A 13,397-nucleotide genomic window follows, 5' to 3' on the forward strand; every position below is an offset into this window, starting at 1 on the left:
CACGACGTGGAAGACTGACTGCCCCTAGCCCCACTGCCCCCAACAGCTTTCTTCTGCAGAAGGGAGTTTGCTCCCTCTCTCTTATCTGGGGGGGGGGGGGGGGTTGATTCTTAGCCCCTTTCCTGCCTGTCTTCTCTCTTAAATTCTTATACTTAGTGCCTAACTGATTGGCTCTGAAAAGGTTTTCATCATTATCTTTGTGCTCCTGGAAATGAATGATAATTGATTATTAAAGTACTAGTGATCTTTATATGTCCAGGAAAAGAATATTAAACTTTGAAGAGAAATTAGATATTATGTAGAACCAGTGCCACCGACCTTTACTGCAAGTATTTGCAAATGCCATGTCCGCATTGAAAACAAAACACTAGTTTTGGTTTTTACACACAGCCTCCCTGTAGCTCCTCATTCTTTTCTATTCTAAATGAATTCCTTTTTTTTTTTAAATTACTAGTATAAGACTAGTTTGATTTTGGTTTTCTGTCAGTATCACTACAGTATTGTTTTCCATTTCTTCTTTGCAAATGTACATTATTTGAGTTCAGTATGGGTTGTATAATTAGTTACCTTGAGAAACAATTTTTCATAATAAAAGACAACCCCAGAATTTCAAACAAAGCACTTGAAGCATTTGGGGCCACTGATGTTAAGTCAGGAATGGCCTTCCTTCGTAACCTCGGCCTGCTTTCCCTCGACTGTCCCCTTCCTTTTATTTTTCAGCAGTAAGAGTTGTTTTCTTTTCTTTGTTTGTTTTTTTTTGGAGTGGGTATGTATGTGTAGAAGATGTTTTCATGCAGCTTAGAGCAAGGTAAGGGAGAGAATTAAAGCTAGTCCCAAAAGGGGGATTGTGAGTTTACGGAGAAGAGGGTACATGAGAAAGGAGTGCACTGTTTCTTGTAGTCTATTTTTCATAGTCTGTTTCAGACACGTGAATAGAGACTGACTTTCAGTAAGATGGACATAAGTAGAGCCATAGATAGAATCAGAGAAAAATCAAGAAGTCAAGAATCAGGAAGAAACTGAAAATGAGTTGGGGGGAAAACCTCCAGAATTCAACAAATGGGGGGCAAAGCCAGATGGAGGTAAGAAGCGAAATGACACATGGAAAATTATTTAGCCCGGAAATAAGGAAAGGAGAGCTGCTAAGTTTTTATGATGTTAAAGTCTCTTAATAAAGCAGGACTTCATTAATCTCTTTTATTAAAAAAAAAAAAATCCGTTCTGATTTAATTGGATTATGTGGCATGTATACTTAATTCTAAAAGTGGGTATTCCCGCCTTGAATCAGCTTTAGGAAGCTGGTGGATGTACTCATGATTGGATGGCCTTATTTTTAAAGCCATACGGTCTTTTGACTGTCTCGCCCTTTTGTTTCCTTATCTCATGGTAGAGACTAATGGAATGTTCTAGGTCGGAAGTTTAGTTATAGCATCAATGCCGGGTGGAGTTAAATGGAAAACCAGACTGTTTGAAGGGTTGCGAGGCTGTGTGTTGCTACGAGCTGCTGAAATCCTTAATAAAACAAGAACAAGCTTAAATGTGCTTTGCTGATGACACTGGATTGAAACACCTGTAGAAATTTGCAGTGAGCATTTACACATAGCAAGTTCTCTTGATCAGCTTTTCATGGTCTCATTCCTACAACTTTGAATGTGGTACCCGATCTTGAGAATGCCAGAGAGGAGTCCCGGAGCTCCCCCCATGGCAGTGCCGTCCAGGGGACAGAAGCCACGGCGACAGCATTCTGCTCCTTCTCTCCTGCCAGCCCGGGCCCCTAACTGTACCACAGTGAAGGTTTTAAAGTCCCTTTGACGTGAATCCTCGGCATCTCTTGTCCGGAGAGATTCAGAGTTGTTTGTTCATCTAATCAGTTTTTCCACTGATTTTAGAATCTCAGGTTCAAAGCGTCAGACTCACAAGGGTTTTGGATAAATGTGTAAATTCGAACTTTTTAATGTCATTTTCGTAATGGAGTTTGACTTCTTTTTATTCTTTACTCTTTGAGTCGAATGTTGTTTGTTAAGGATAGCTTGATGACTATAAATCCCTAAAGCTTCGTCAGGGATCGTCTTGAAGTACGTGATTTTGCAAAGACACCATTTATAAACATTCCACAAAACCAGTGGTTCTCAAGCCTGGCTGCATATCTGAAACTCTTCACAAGTCGACAGACCCACTAAGTAGATCTTATCCCAGAGTTGGGGTGAAGGGATGGCCACTGGGTGGTTTTTGTGTTTGTTTTTTGAACTTGTCAGGTGAATTAATGTATAGCTAGGTTTGAAAACTCCTATAATGTTCTGTAAATAAACATGCATCCAGTAATACAGATGAGATCACAGGTTTGGAAGGTTTCTGCAAGTTTTCTGCAGAAATGACTTCAAAGGCTTGCACTAAACTCCGCACGACTCCACTCTCTTCGGCATGTGGCCGTTGGTAGTTACCTGCCCAGCCGGGCCCCTCGGGGTGACCATTCTGTTTCCTGGGGTAATTAAAGAGGTGATGGAGCGCTTACCTCAGTTCTGGCAGCTGTCTTTGGAAAATCCTTTTAGAAGGAATGCCCCAGAGTATAAGTTTTTAAACAAACAAACAAAAAAGGATAGGAAACCAGATGGCTACAGAGCTCAGATCTTTTACTGTGTAAAACTGTCTGTCTGGAAACAAAGGGAGATGGAATGCCGCGGAGGTTTGCAGCGTTTTCCGTGTCCTGGGGAACATACTCTGAAACCAGGTAATGCCGATGCTGTGTTTGCAATAAGGAAATAACTTTCCTCCAAATAATTCTTCACACTCCCGCTGTATTTTGTGGCTCATGGAAAACAAGATAAGTGCCTACCATGAATTATACTGATCACTGTAAAGCAACTATTTCGTAACCAGCCTCAAGCTGCTTAGAGTAGTAAGAATATCAGCTCTATTTAAATATAAAAATTAAAAAATAGATGTAAGGCAGCACTTCTGCAGTTGGCATGTGACTTGCTTTGAGTAATGTTTCGGGAAGTATCTTTCAAGAACTACCTCCGTCAGGATCACCTGGCGGCTTTTAAACTGTTAGGCCTGTTCCCAGACCTCCCGAATTTGAGAATCTGGGGTGGAAAGGCTCAGACATGGTCTTTTTAATAAGCTCCCAGGTGATTCTGATGTGCAGCAATATTTGGGAACCTTTTACTGAGTTCTTCACCTTCTGTATAAAGATGCTTTTCATGCAGGCAGTGTGTTAAATTTGTACCAATAAAAGAAAAATTACAAGTCATATTTATTCTTTCATGTCAGCAAGCAGATCTGATATCATTAGGAAAAGTTGTGTTGGCTTTGGCTTGCAACTCTTTGGCAGGAATTCAGCGAGAAAATTTACAGAAAGCCATGGAACTGGTGACAATCAACTACTCCTCTGACCTGAAGAATCTGATTTTGTAAGTTTTAATATAATGATCACATGAGATAAGACAGATTTTTCATGAGGGCCTTGTAACAGTGATTCAGTCTGTTTCAGTTTCCACTGTTTAACATCAGGCAAAACATAACTGAACAACCTTTAATTTCTTTATTTTTATTGCTAAGTATATAATTTATTGGAGTATATTCATAAACCAAGGTGTTTAAATTGGTTATTGATGTTTTAAACATTTAGCCACAGGGTGGACCTGCTAAAGTTGCACTGGGATCTACTAGCTACATGTCACCTTTTAAGTTTAAATGAATTGAAGTTAAATAAAATGTAAAAATCAGTTGCACTAGCCACCTTTCAAGAGCACAGATGCTGCCTGTAGCTCCTGGCTAATATTTTGGACAGTGTGGACATGAAACAGTTCCCTCATCTCAGAAATCTCTGTTAGACAGAGCTGCTCTAGAGGCGTCGAGTATCTGCAAGCGCTGTGCTGGGGACTCAGGTGGCAGCCCAGCTGCGTGCTCTGTGGCCCACCAGTGCTGGGAGGCACATGGCTAACGGTCCCTCTGCTTTGCCTCCAGGGTCTTCAAACTGCAGGGCATCTTTGAGCATGGGTTTGAAATGCTTTTTGGCTGCTGTCCCCACAGAGGGACTTCTCCCTGTCCACGTTATATCTGATATTGGGGGGTCCAGAGGATGGACGATAGAACCCTTACTTTAAGTTATTCAGGAGAATGGATGCAAAGAAGTCTCTTTTGAAATTTTTTCACATTATGTTCTAGAAGCAATTAGAGCTTATTGATCCTTTTCAGTCTCTTTTAGCTTCCAGCTGTTGCTTCTGATCTTTCTGTGTAACCCTGGATGATCCAGTTTCTTTGTGGACTAGCCCTGTGGTATGGAATCGAGGGATGGAGGCTGGGGCTGCCCACCTCTGCTTTGTTACACTGCCCTAAGGGTCCTGCTTGTGACAGAGCACCGGAAGCCAGTGGTTACCTGGTTCCTTTTAATAATCAAATACGATGATTTCTCTTGTAAATAAAAACATTTGTTTCGTATATTATCACCACAGTGATTTCTAGCTGTAGCTTACCACACCCAGGTGGTTTTTTAATAATCGCAAGTTATAATTTTCCTTTTTTTAAAAAAGTGAGAGTCAAGGGTATAAATGCAACAGGTTGGCCGTACGTTAATAATGATTGAAACTGGGAAATGGGGACGTGAGGATTCGTCATACAATTCTCTCTCCATCCATAAATGTTTGAAAATTTCCTAAATAAAAAAATGGATAGACACAAAGTTATACTTTCATACTAACCAATAACTAAAATTTACAGAGCAGTAAACTATGTATCAGGTACTTTCGAACTAATTGATGTAAATTCACCTAATTCTCCCAATAACCCTATAAATTAGGTAGCATTATTAACTCCATTTTAGAGATGACAAAACTGAGGCTTGGGAGAGGTAAAGGAACTTGCCAAAGTCACATAGTTTATAATAACTCCAAGTATGAGTAGTTAGAGATAAATATGTCCGTAATTACAGATGAACAGCTAAGACATGGATTATCCACATGAGTTAATAATCATTCATTTATTCAGCAAAAGGATGCCTACCCTATGCCAGATGCTGAAGGTACTTTGAAGAAGATGAGCAAAATTCCCCATCTTCTGGAGCTTCCACCCTAATGGGGAGGAGTTAATAAACATATAAACTAGTAATGTTTGCAGATAGTGGTAAGTCCTGTGAAGAAAATAAGATAGAATTCTAAGCAGAGAGTGAAATCTTGAGCAGGAGGCTGCTTGAGCGAGAGGAGACGGCAATAGGTGGCTGATAATCATTGTGCTCTGACAGGTAACCCTTTGAAATGTGTAACAGTCTTCTGCCTGAGTTACAATGATAGACGAGATTGAATCCATCTTTTCTGATGTGTGTTAGTACATGAAGACTGCTCAGAAATAAATAGTCCCTCACAGCTGGTAAATGAAATCGCAGAGCAGGAGACACGTTTCCTGAAAAGCTAAGACTGTTTGACTTATCAAAATGAAAGGGCTAGTTTTAGTTTCAGAAACTACTTTTGAAGAGCAGTGGAAAAATTTCCCCACCTACAGCCACCACGTCACCCTCCAAAAACCTTTGTTACGCTCTTTTCGTCTCCCACTATTGCGCAGAGGGTTTGAGAATGGAAATGTGGTAAGTGTAACTCTACCCAGCTTTCCTTTCTCATTTTCATAGTCGTATAAAACAGTTAGAGAAAGGCACATTTTTACAGTCTTCCCCATAGGCTCTTAACGTTTTCCAGAGAAAAGAAATGTAATTATTAAGCTTCTAAAAATGAACTTGACTTGCATGAAAAAATTTTCTCAAAACCGTGCACACTAACATTTGGCAGCAGCAGTGCCTGTGTGCTTGTGGGTTGTGTTGTTTTGTAAACTGCATGCTTGGCATTCAAGTGACCCTTCTTTATTTTGGTTAGATACTTGTTGACTGACCAAAACAGGATGCGAAGTGTAAATGACATCATGCCCATGATTGGTGCTCGATTTTATACTCAATTGGATGCTGCTCAGATGAGAAACGATGTCATAGAGGAAGACCTTGCGAAGGTAAAGTGTGTAGTTCAAGGAGTGTGTACACACCTGCATCTCTGTGCATCACCAGACACAAAACACAGTCATACCTGCGGAACGCAGCGCACAGGGGGCGAAGGGTGTTTGCAGATAACCTGATGTCCAGTGTTCTTATCGTATGTCTGCTGGGCGTTTGTGCTGTTCTTTTTGTTCATGGCTTTGCTATAGTCATGAGTCACAATCCTGATTAAAAAAAAAAAAAAGTGAACAATAATTCTTAAAAATGGATAGCTGCATAATCTTCTTGAGTATTATTATTGAATGAAGTGGACATGTTGTATTCAAAAGTATCACCAGGAGGTGGGGATGTTTGGATTTATTGTTTAAAAGTACTATTGGTGGAGTTCCCGTCGTGGCGCAGTGGTTAACGAATCCGACTAGGAACCATGAGGTTGTGGGTTCGGTCCCTGCCCTTGCTCAGTGGGTTAAGGATCCGGCGTTGCATGAGCTGTGGTGTAGGTTGCAGACGTGGCTCGGATCCTGCGTGGCTGTGGCTCTGGCGTAGGCCGGGGGCTGCAGCTCCGATTGGACCCCTAGCCCGGGAACCTCCATGTGCCACGGGAGCGGCCCAAAGAAATAGCAAAAAGACCAAAAAAAAAAAAAAAAAATTTAAAAAATTAAAAAATAAATAAAAGTACTATTGGTAAAGGATACCAGTTTTGTAAACGTGTGCTTTTTATATTCAGTTAGCTGGAACATTAATACTCTCTCTCTTTTTAAAATGTTTTATAGGAGGTTCAGAATGGAAGACTGTTTAGGCTTCTAGCAAAATTGGGAACCATCAATGAGAGGCCGGAGTAAGGATTTACAGTATTTTACAAGATATTTTCAATCGAGGGCACTGTTTTGCATACAAAGAATGAGTATACTTTATTCTTACTGGTTTTATTTGGAAAAAGAGAGACATTCTTGTGTGAAATGACCTGAAGCCTGGTGTGAGCCATGAGGATGCTGTTTTTAACCACAAGCTCGGTGTGGTTTCCTGAGGGATTTTACACACGTACCTGTACAGAAAACACACTGTGCCGGAAGCCCTGTTGCGGTTTGCCTGCCAGGGGACGTGTTTTTGACCGTCATTACTGCCTCTCCTCTGCCTCACACGTGAGGCCTGATAGTCCCGTTTACCTTGGTCAGAATAGATGCGTTAGACATTTTCTGATTGTTGCATGCCTTTTATTTTTTATTAAAGTGCATTTTTAGAACTGTCACATCAGTGGCCTTGGGAGGCCATCGCCACCTTACTATTTGTTGTTTAGTTCTGCCTTGTTTGTAAGTTAACGTTAATCATACATTCACGCTAGAGGCAAGACTCATGTCAGAGGTGGGTGCAACAGTAGCGTGGCTGTTGTGATCGTTGTCGGAGTCACAGTGCGCGACTGTTAGCCCTATCGATGGCGGCACGAGGAGGCTAATAAATAGGGTAATAAATAGGGCTCGAGGGACTTGCTTGACCACAGAGTTCAAAACTCAGCACTTTCCCCAGTGATCGTTCTAAATGAGGAGCGCAGGACTGTGTCAAGCCACTTAAAGAAGACGTTTAGCCTCGTCTTCTGGCATTTCTTTGTCTAGAAATAGACACTGAGCGTGCTGTCCCTTGATTTTACTTCCGTATTTAACTAAGGACTTTGTCCCGTGAAAGACGAGCCTCTGTCTCTCACAGCCCCTCCTCTGGACCACCCCACACATTGTGTGTGCCTGGCCTGGGAAGTTTGAGATAAATCTTGATGCAGTGTTGACATCATTAAAACAAGATACATAGTGTTTGTAGCTGTACCACACAGTAAACCATGATTCCGTGTCCTTTCTTTTGCTTTTTGTTTTTTTGTTTTCCTGGTGTTAAATAATGGTCTTAAATTAGTCAAGTGAGAAAATATTTACCCCCAGGTCATTGCAGACTCTCAGCCAGGGTTATAAAGCCCCTTTCTGTGTGGTCACAAAGAGGAAAGCTGTCAGTTCCTTCTCTTCCTCCCCCTTAGAGCCATGGCCCCGGAGCCTCGGTCCTTCTGTTCTTGTCTGGCGGCTTTTTTGCACCCTCAGCCCGTCCTCACTGGCTCTGTGGGACTGGAGCTCCCCTGCTCTGGCCCGGGGAGCCCGCTGGTCTCTCCCTCTGTGCTGCATGCCCTCTTCCTGGCTTGTTCTTGGTTTAGTCTTTGGATTTAATGGCACACATCTTTCCCGTAGCTTCCTGAGAAAGGTGAGTTTTTGAGTCTTTGAGTCTTTGTTATTCTACTTTCATACTTATCGATAGTATGATTGGGCATATAATTTCAGACAGTCCTCAGAAGATTCTTTTTATTAGTTAAATATTTTGCGTAGATTTTTCAGTGTTCTAGCGAAGTTGATTTACGAGGTTGGGATCATTTCTGCTGTACAGCAAAGTGATTCCGTTATACATGGGCACACATCCATTCTTTTTCAAACTCTTTTCCCACGTAGATGATCACAAAATGTTGGGTAGAGTCCCCTGTGCTGTACGGCAGGTCCCCGTGGGCCAGGCATTCCCTGTGCCTCAGTGTGCGTGTGCCAGTCCCAGCCCCAAAGCCCCAGTCTGTCCCTCCCCACCCCACCTGTCCCCTTTGGTGACCAGAAGTTTGTTGTCAGAGCCTGTTTCTATTCTGCAAATAAGTTCATTTGTATCCTTTTTTTAAGACCCCACATAGAAGTGATAATCATACAAACCAGTTTGCTACAAAGTAAAAAAGGGTTTGCAGTGAAAGTAGAAAACCTTTGATGCCTCTTATCTGCAGTCTCCCTAGCTCCTCCCACCAGCCTTTCATTTATTATTCTCTTGTCCTATTTCCCACCGTATGTTCTTGTCCCCCCCCCCACCTTTTAATATGTACAGATGGTAAAGCCATGGATAGTAATGTATAGACTACTTTTAATTTGTGACAGTGTATTTTGGAAATCTTTCTGTTGAGGTGTGTTTAGGGTATGCCCCACTCCATTCTCAATAGGTAGCAACTATGAGCCAACTTAGTCCTCATAACAGCTCTGTGGTGTGGACACTGTTAGTGTTGCCTTTCAACAGAGAAATTGAGACACAGGCTAAAAACCTTGTCAAGGTCACATAGGAGTCAGAGTCAGGATCCGTGCTCTTGCCCCCTAGCTCTGCTTCCTCCTGATTTACAGCCGTGTAAATTGGCCATGAATTAGTCCTAGTAGCCTGTCTTGCAGACACACGGTAAGGTACTTCTCCAGGTCCTTTCTGATGGGCATCTGAGTTGTTTTCAGGCTTTTGCTGGCATAAGCAGTTCTTGAGGGGGGCTGACTGACGTACGCAGCTTTGCGTGAGCATAAATATAGGCCAGATGTTGATTGCTGGGTCAGTACCCGCTGTCACTGGTGCCTGTAGTTGGATAGCTGTGAGGGTTTACCTCTCTGCAGTGCACGGGAGTCCTTCCCCAGCAATCCTTTTGTTACCCTTGTGGATTTTTGTCAGCCTGATAGCTGAAAAATGGAATCTCAGTACAGTTTTATTTTGTATTTACTCTTCATGAGCATGTCACCTCTTTTTTTTTTTTTTTTATGTTTTGTTTCGTTTCTGTTTCCTTTATGTCTGACCAGATCCTTTGCCCATTTTTATTTTCAGTCGGAGGGTCCATCTTTTTGATGTATCGGAGCTAGAAAGATACACCCTTGGTGATGATTTTCTTTGTAGTTTGTCATTTTTCTTTTGACTCTGTTTAACTTTTCCCTGTGCAGACATTTTTATATGCAGTCTCATTGACCAAACTTCTTTTGCACTTTTGAATTTTAAAAAAATCATAGTAAGAAAGTTAGAAAGGCTCTTCTCCTCCAAGGTTCTGGAGAAATAATCTTATTCTAGAATACTTACGGTTTCAGGGTTTTTCATGCTACCGTTTTTTATGTATTTGGATTTTATGGAGGATGTAAGGTATGAATCCCCCTCCTTGCCCTTCCTGGCTTACTGCTCAGTGGTCCAGAGCCATTCATTGCATAATCTAACTCTCCCCACTGGCGTGCTAAGGCCTCATCTCACTCACACTGTCCTAGTGATTGGCCCTCTCCAATCTGGTAGTATTAGCTCCTATCTCCGTTTCGTTGTTTTCTGTTGCTTTCCTAAAACGTGAATTTTCTGTATAAATTCTAGAACCAACTTGTTAACTTAAAACAATTCAATAAACCTCATGGTATTTTTATTAAGTTTATTACTAAACCGAAGGAGCACTTGTGTTTTTAGGTGTGGAATTGTATTAACCCAGACAGTGCCTGTCACCAAATGTGCTCGTGTCTGTTTTAGTATTCTTGAGCGTTTAAGTTGTTGTTCATACAGTTAGGCACACTTAGTTTAGTCTTAGTATTTTTCCTGTTGCTGTTATAAATGAGACCCCTCCCCATTCTGTCTTCTTGCACTGCTTGCTTTTGGTGTATGTGAAAATCACTGATTTCTAGAACTTGCATACCGTAGTTACTGTTTGCACAGTTGTTTGGTAGATTCTTTGGGGTTCCCCAGCTACAGTAATGTCCCACAGGAATGATTGTTTAATTTCCTCTCTCCATTTTCTGTACTTTTGATTTCTCTTGGGTGGTTGTGTTGGTACCTCTACCACATGGTTAAGGAATAGCTTCAAATTCTTAAAAAAAAAAAAAAAAAAAAAAAGCTCTTACAGACTCAAAGCCATTTTCTTTCCAAATCTTTCTCCACCCTCTGTGCTTTTAGGGCCTTTTTTTTTTTTTTTTTTTTTTGAATCACTGATGTGCAGAAATTCACCACACTGTGCCTTGGTGTGGGTGTTTAATTTCATTCTGATGAATCAGCAGGTGTGTCTTCTAATCTTGGGAACTTCGTTCTTCGGTTATGGAAAGTTGTCTTAGTGTTTCTTTGAAAACTCCTCTCTTTCTGGAATTCCCATTGCTTAGGTATTAGACCTTTGCATTCTCTTCTCTTTTCTCTACTGTATGTTTTCCCTCTAGTTTCTAGGCATTAATCTCAACCTTTTTTTGTCTAAAAGAATTTTTTTCCTAGTCCTCTGAATTGTTAGATTTCTGCTATTGTTACCATATTTTAAAATTTTAAGAACTTTTCTTCTTTCTAAATGTTTCTGTCTTACAGCATCTAATTCCTGTTTCTCTGAGGTTGTCAGTTACAGATTTTTAGTTAGTGGGTATGTTTTTTTTTAATTTATTTAGGTTTTATTCTGTTCCCTGAACTATTTTATAGGAAATAAGAATTTGCTTTGTTTTGTTTTGCTCTTCAAAGGAGTTCAGATCCTTGGCTGTCCATTCACGTTAAAAATGAAGTCCTGGAGTTCCTGTTGTGGCTCAGCAGAAATGAACCTGACTAGTATCCATGTGGATGCGGGTTCGATCCCTGGCCTCGCTCAGTGGGTTAGGGATCTGGTGTTGCCATGAGTTGTGGTGTAGGTCACTGCAAATCTGGCGTTGCTATGGCTGTGGTGTAGGCCCACACCTGCGGCTCCCATTCAACCCCTGGCCTGGGAACCTCCGTGTGCCTCAGGTGTGGCCCTAAAAAGACCAAAAAAAAAGAAGCCCTAAAAAGTTAGTGGGCAGCTCCTCGTGAGGGCAGAGAATACAGAATTGTAATAAAACCTGACACTGTTAGGTGTGATTTTTGTGGGTCGTTGGTCGACTCCCAAAGGTCAGTATTACCTCGGGTAGGTCAGCTTCTCCGGGAAAGAGTCTTCCACCTTGTGTCTGTGGTGTGACCCCACAGCCGAGCTTTGGGGAACCAGGCAGTGGGGCAGTGGTGGTCAAAGGGTCTCATGTCTCTTAGCTCCTGTGTGTCGCTTTACCTAGAGTTTCTCTTCTCTGTCCACCTCGTCTACAAAGATTGCTGGCAGGCTTCTGCCAGGCAGAAGTGGGGGGGGGGATGAGAGCAGGGCTGTCTGTTCGCCCTTGATAGACCCTCTCAGCTCTGTTTGCACGCCTGCCCTTTCGTGGACTCTAATGGCCTCAGTGCCTGAGCCTCACTGGTGGCTCGCACCCTGTAGCTTCTCCTTGACCCACCCTCTCGCGATTAGAATTCAGGTTTTCAGCTCTGTGAAGTCTGCCCTCCCTGCCTGCCACCACCTTCCAGATCTCTGCAGTGTCTGTCCCCTGTGGTTTGGGTCCCTTTGTCCGTGTGTTGTGTGTTTATACCCTTTCTTAGACATTTCTTGTCCGCGTGGTGGGGTTTTGAGAAGGAGCAGAGATGCGCCACGTGTTGAATCAGCGTCTTCAGTGGAGGGGCCTGGAGTGACCTTCCCACGGTGGTGGGGCCCCCACCTCTGCTCTTAGGGCGCAGCCTGCCTGGTCGGCCTGCCCCCTTTGCCGCCTGCTTCGCCTCTCGTGCTGTCTCGGCCCCCCTTTCTCTGATGCCTCGCTGGCCGCCCCTCCCTCGGCGGGTCCCCTGGCCCCCGGACCTCGCCTCGCGGCAGTTCCTCCAGCGCTCCGGGCTCTGTCCCCGGCGGTCCCGGGGCCCCTGGCTCGGGGGCCCTCTTCCTCGGGGCAGAGCGTCCACCCCTTCCCCCTCGGCTTCCCAGATGAAGGAAGTCAGGCTTCTCTTGGGGACGCCACCACCTTCTCTTGGGAGCGGGCCGCACCCGCGCCCCTCGGCCTTCCGCGGTCATTCCCCGAGAGCCCGAACCTTGTGCAGGGCCCCGAAAGGGACAGCGGCCCCCTGGTCAGTTTGGCAGCGCCTCGCCGCGCCCTCTCCCACCATCCCGTGACGGTGGGAAACCCAAGTCGCCCCCTTTTTGATCCCTAAACATCTCTCTCCTTTGTGCCCCCAGAGAAGCGAGCGCAAATCCGACCCTCTCTCCCGCCCCGAGCCCTGAGGAGCAGGGTGAGAGGAGTCGCTCCGATCCCCGTCCCCGGGAGGCCTAAGGACACTTGCTTTCTTCCCCGTGTCCCGCACTGCAGGGCCCCGTGGGGACGTGAGTATAAAGTAGGAGTGTGGAAGGGGTGCCTGCTGAGCGAGTTTTGCGTCGGACGTGGAAACGCGTAGCCGTGCGGTGTCCAGCCTGCGTTACTGAGGTACACATTACCTTCCCCCAGGTTTCAGAAGGATCCCACCTGGTCAGAGACTGGAGACCGTTATCTGTTGAAACTCTTTAGGGATCATCTTTTCCATCAGGTGACAGAAGCGGGTGCTCCTTGGATTGACCTCAGTCATATCATTTCTTGTCTTAACAAGGTAATTTGTACCTGGGTTCTTAAGATCAAAATGCTGTCTACAATTTATAGAGCTGTATCGTCTACAGATGCTAAGTGACTGCTGTCGTGCCTAAGACATTTTATTAATGGTTGTTAGGTGTGCCTTCTTAACAACAATTTCTTGGATGGAAGGATTTTTTAACACCTACTTGAATAATTTCAGAATTTTTCTTTGTGGGTCTTTTTGTTGTGATGAAATGTTG

General features: G+C 43.5%; 1 protein-coding gene across 8 annotated transcripts in view; it reads left to right on the forward strand.

Annotated features, from left to right (window-relative positions):
• PAN3 (poly(A) specific ribonuclease subunit PAN3) overlaps positions 1–13,397 on the forward strand; it is a 126,687-nt gene that overhangs the window by 109,844 nt on the left and 3,446 nt on the right. For 4 of the 8 annotated variants that reach the window (XM_047755881.1, XM_047755880.1, XM_047755879.1 and 1 more), the window contains 4 exons: positions 3,271–3,410; positions 5,862–5,991; positions 6,748–6,812; positions 13,036–13,174. In XM_047755881.1, the coding sequence (XP_047611837.1) occupies positions 3,271–3,410; positions 5,862–5,991; positions 6,748–6,812; positions 13,036–13,174 (474 nt within the window). Of the gene's footprint in view, positions 1–3,270; positions 3,411–5,861; positions 5,992–6,747; positions 6,813–12,770; positions 12,915–13,035; positions 13,175–13,397 lie in introns of those variants that run through there. The other 4 variants (XR_007131392.1, XR_007131393.1, XM_047755884.1 and 1 more) reach the window with 4 other exon arrangements.

The sequence above is a fragment of the Phacochoerus africanus genome, chromosome 13 (genome assembly GCF_016906955.1).
Source record: "Phacochoerus africanus isolate WHEZ1 chromosome 13, ROS_Pafr_v1, whole genome shotgun sequence".
In the NCBI taxonomy this organism is placed as follows: Eukaryota; Metazoa; Chordata; class Mammalia; order Artiodactyla; family Suidae; genus Phacochoerus; species Phacochoerus africanus.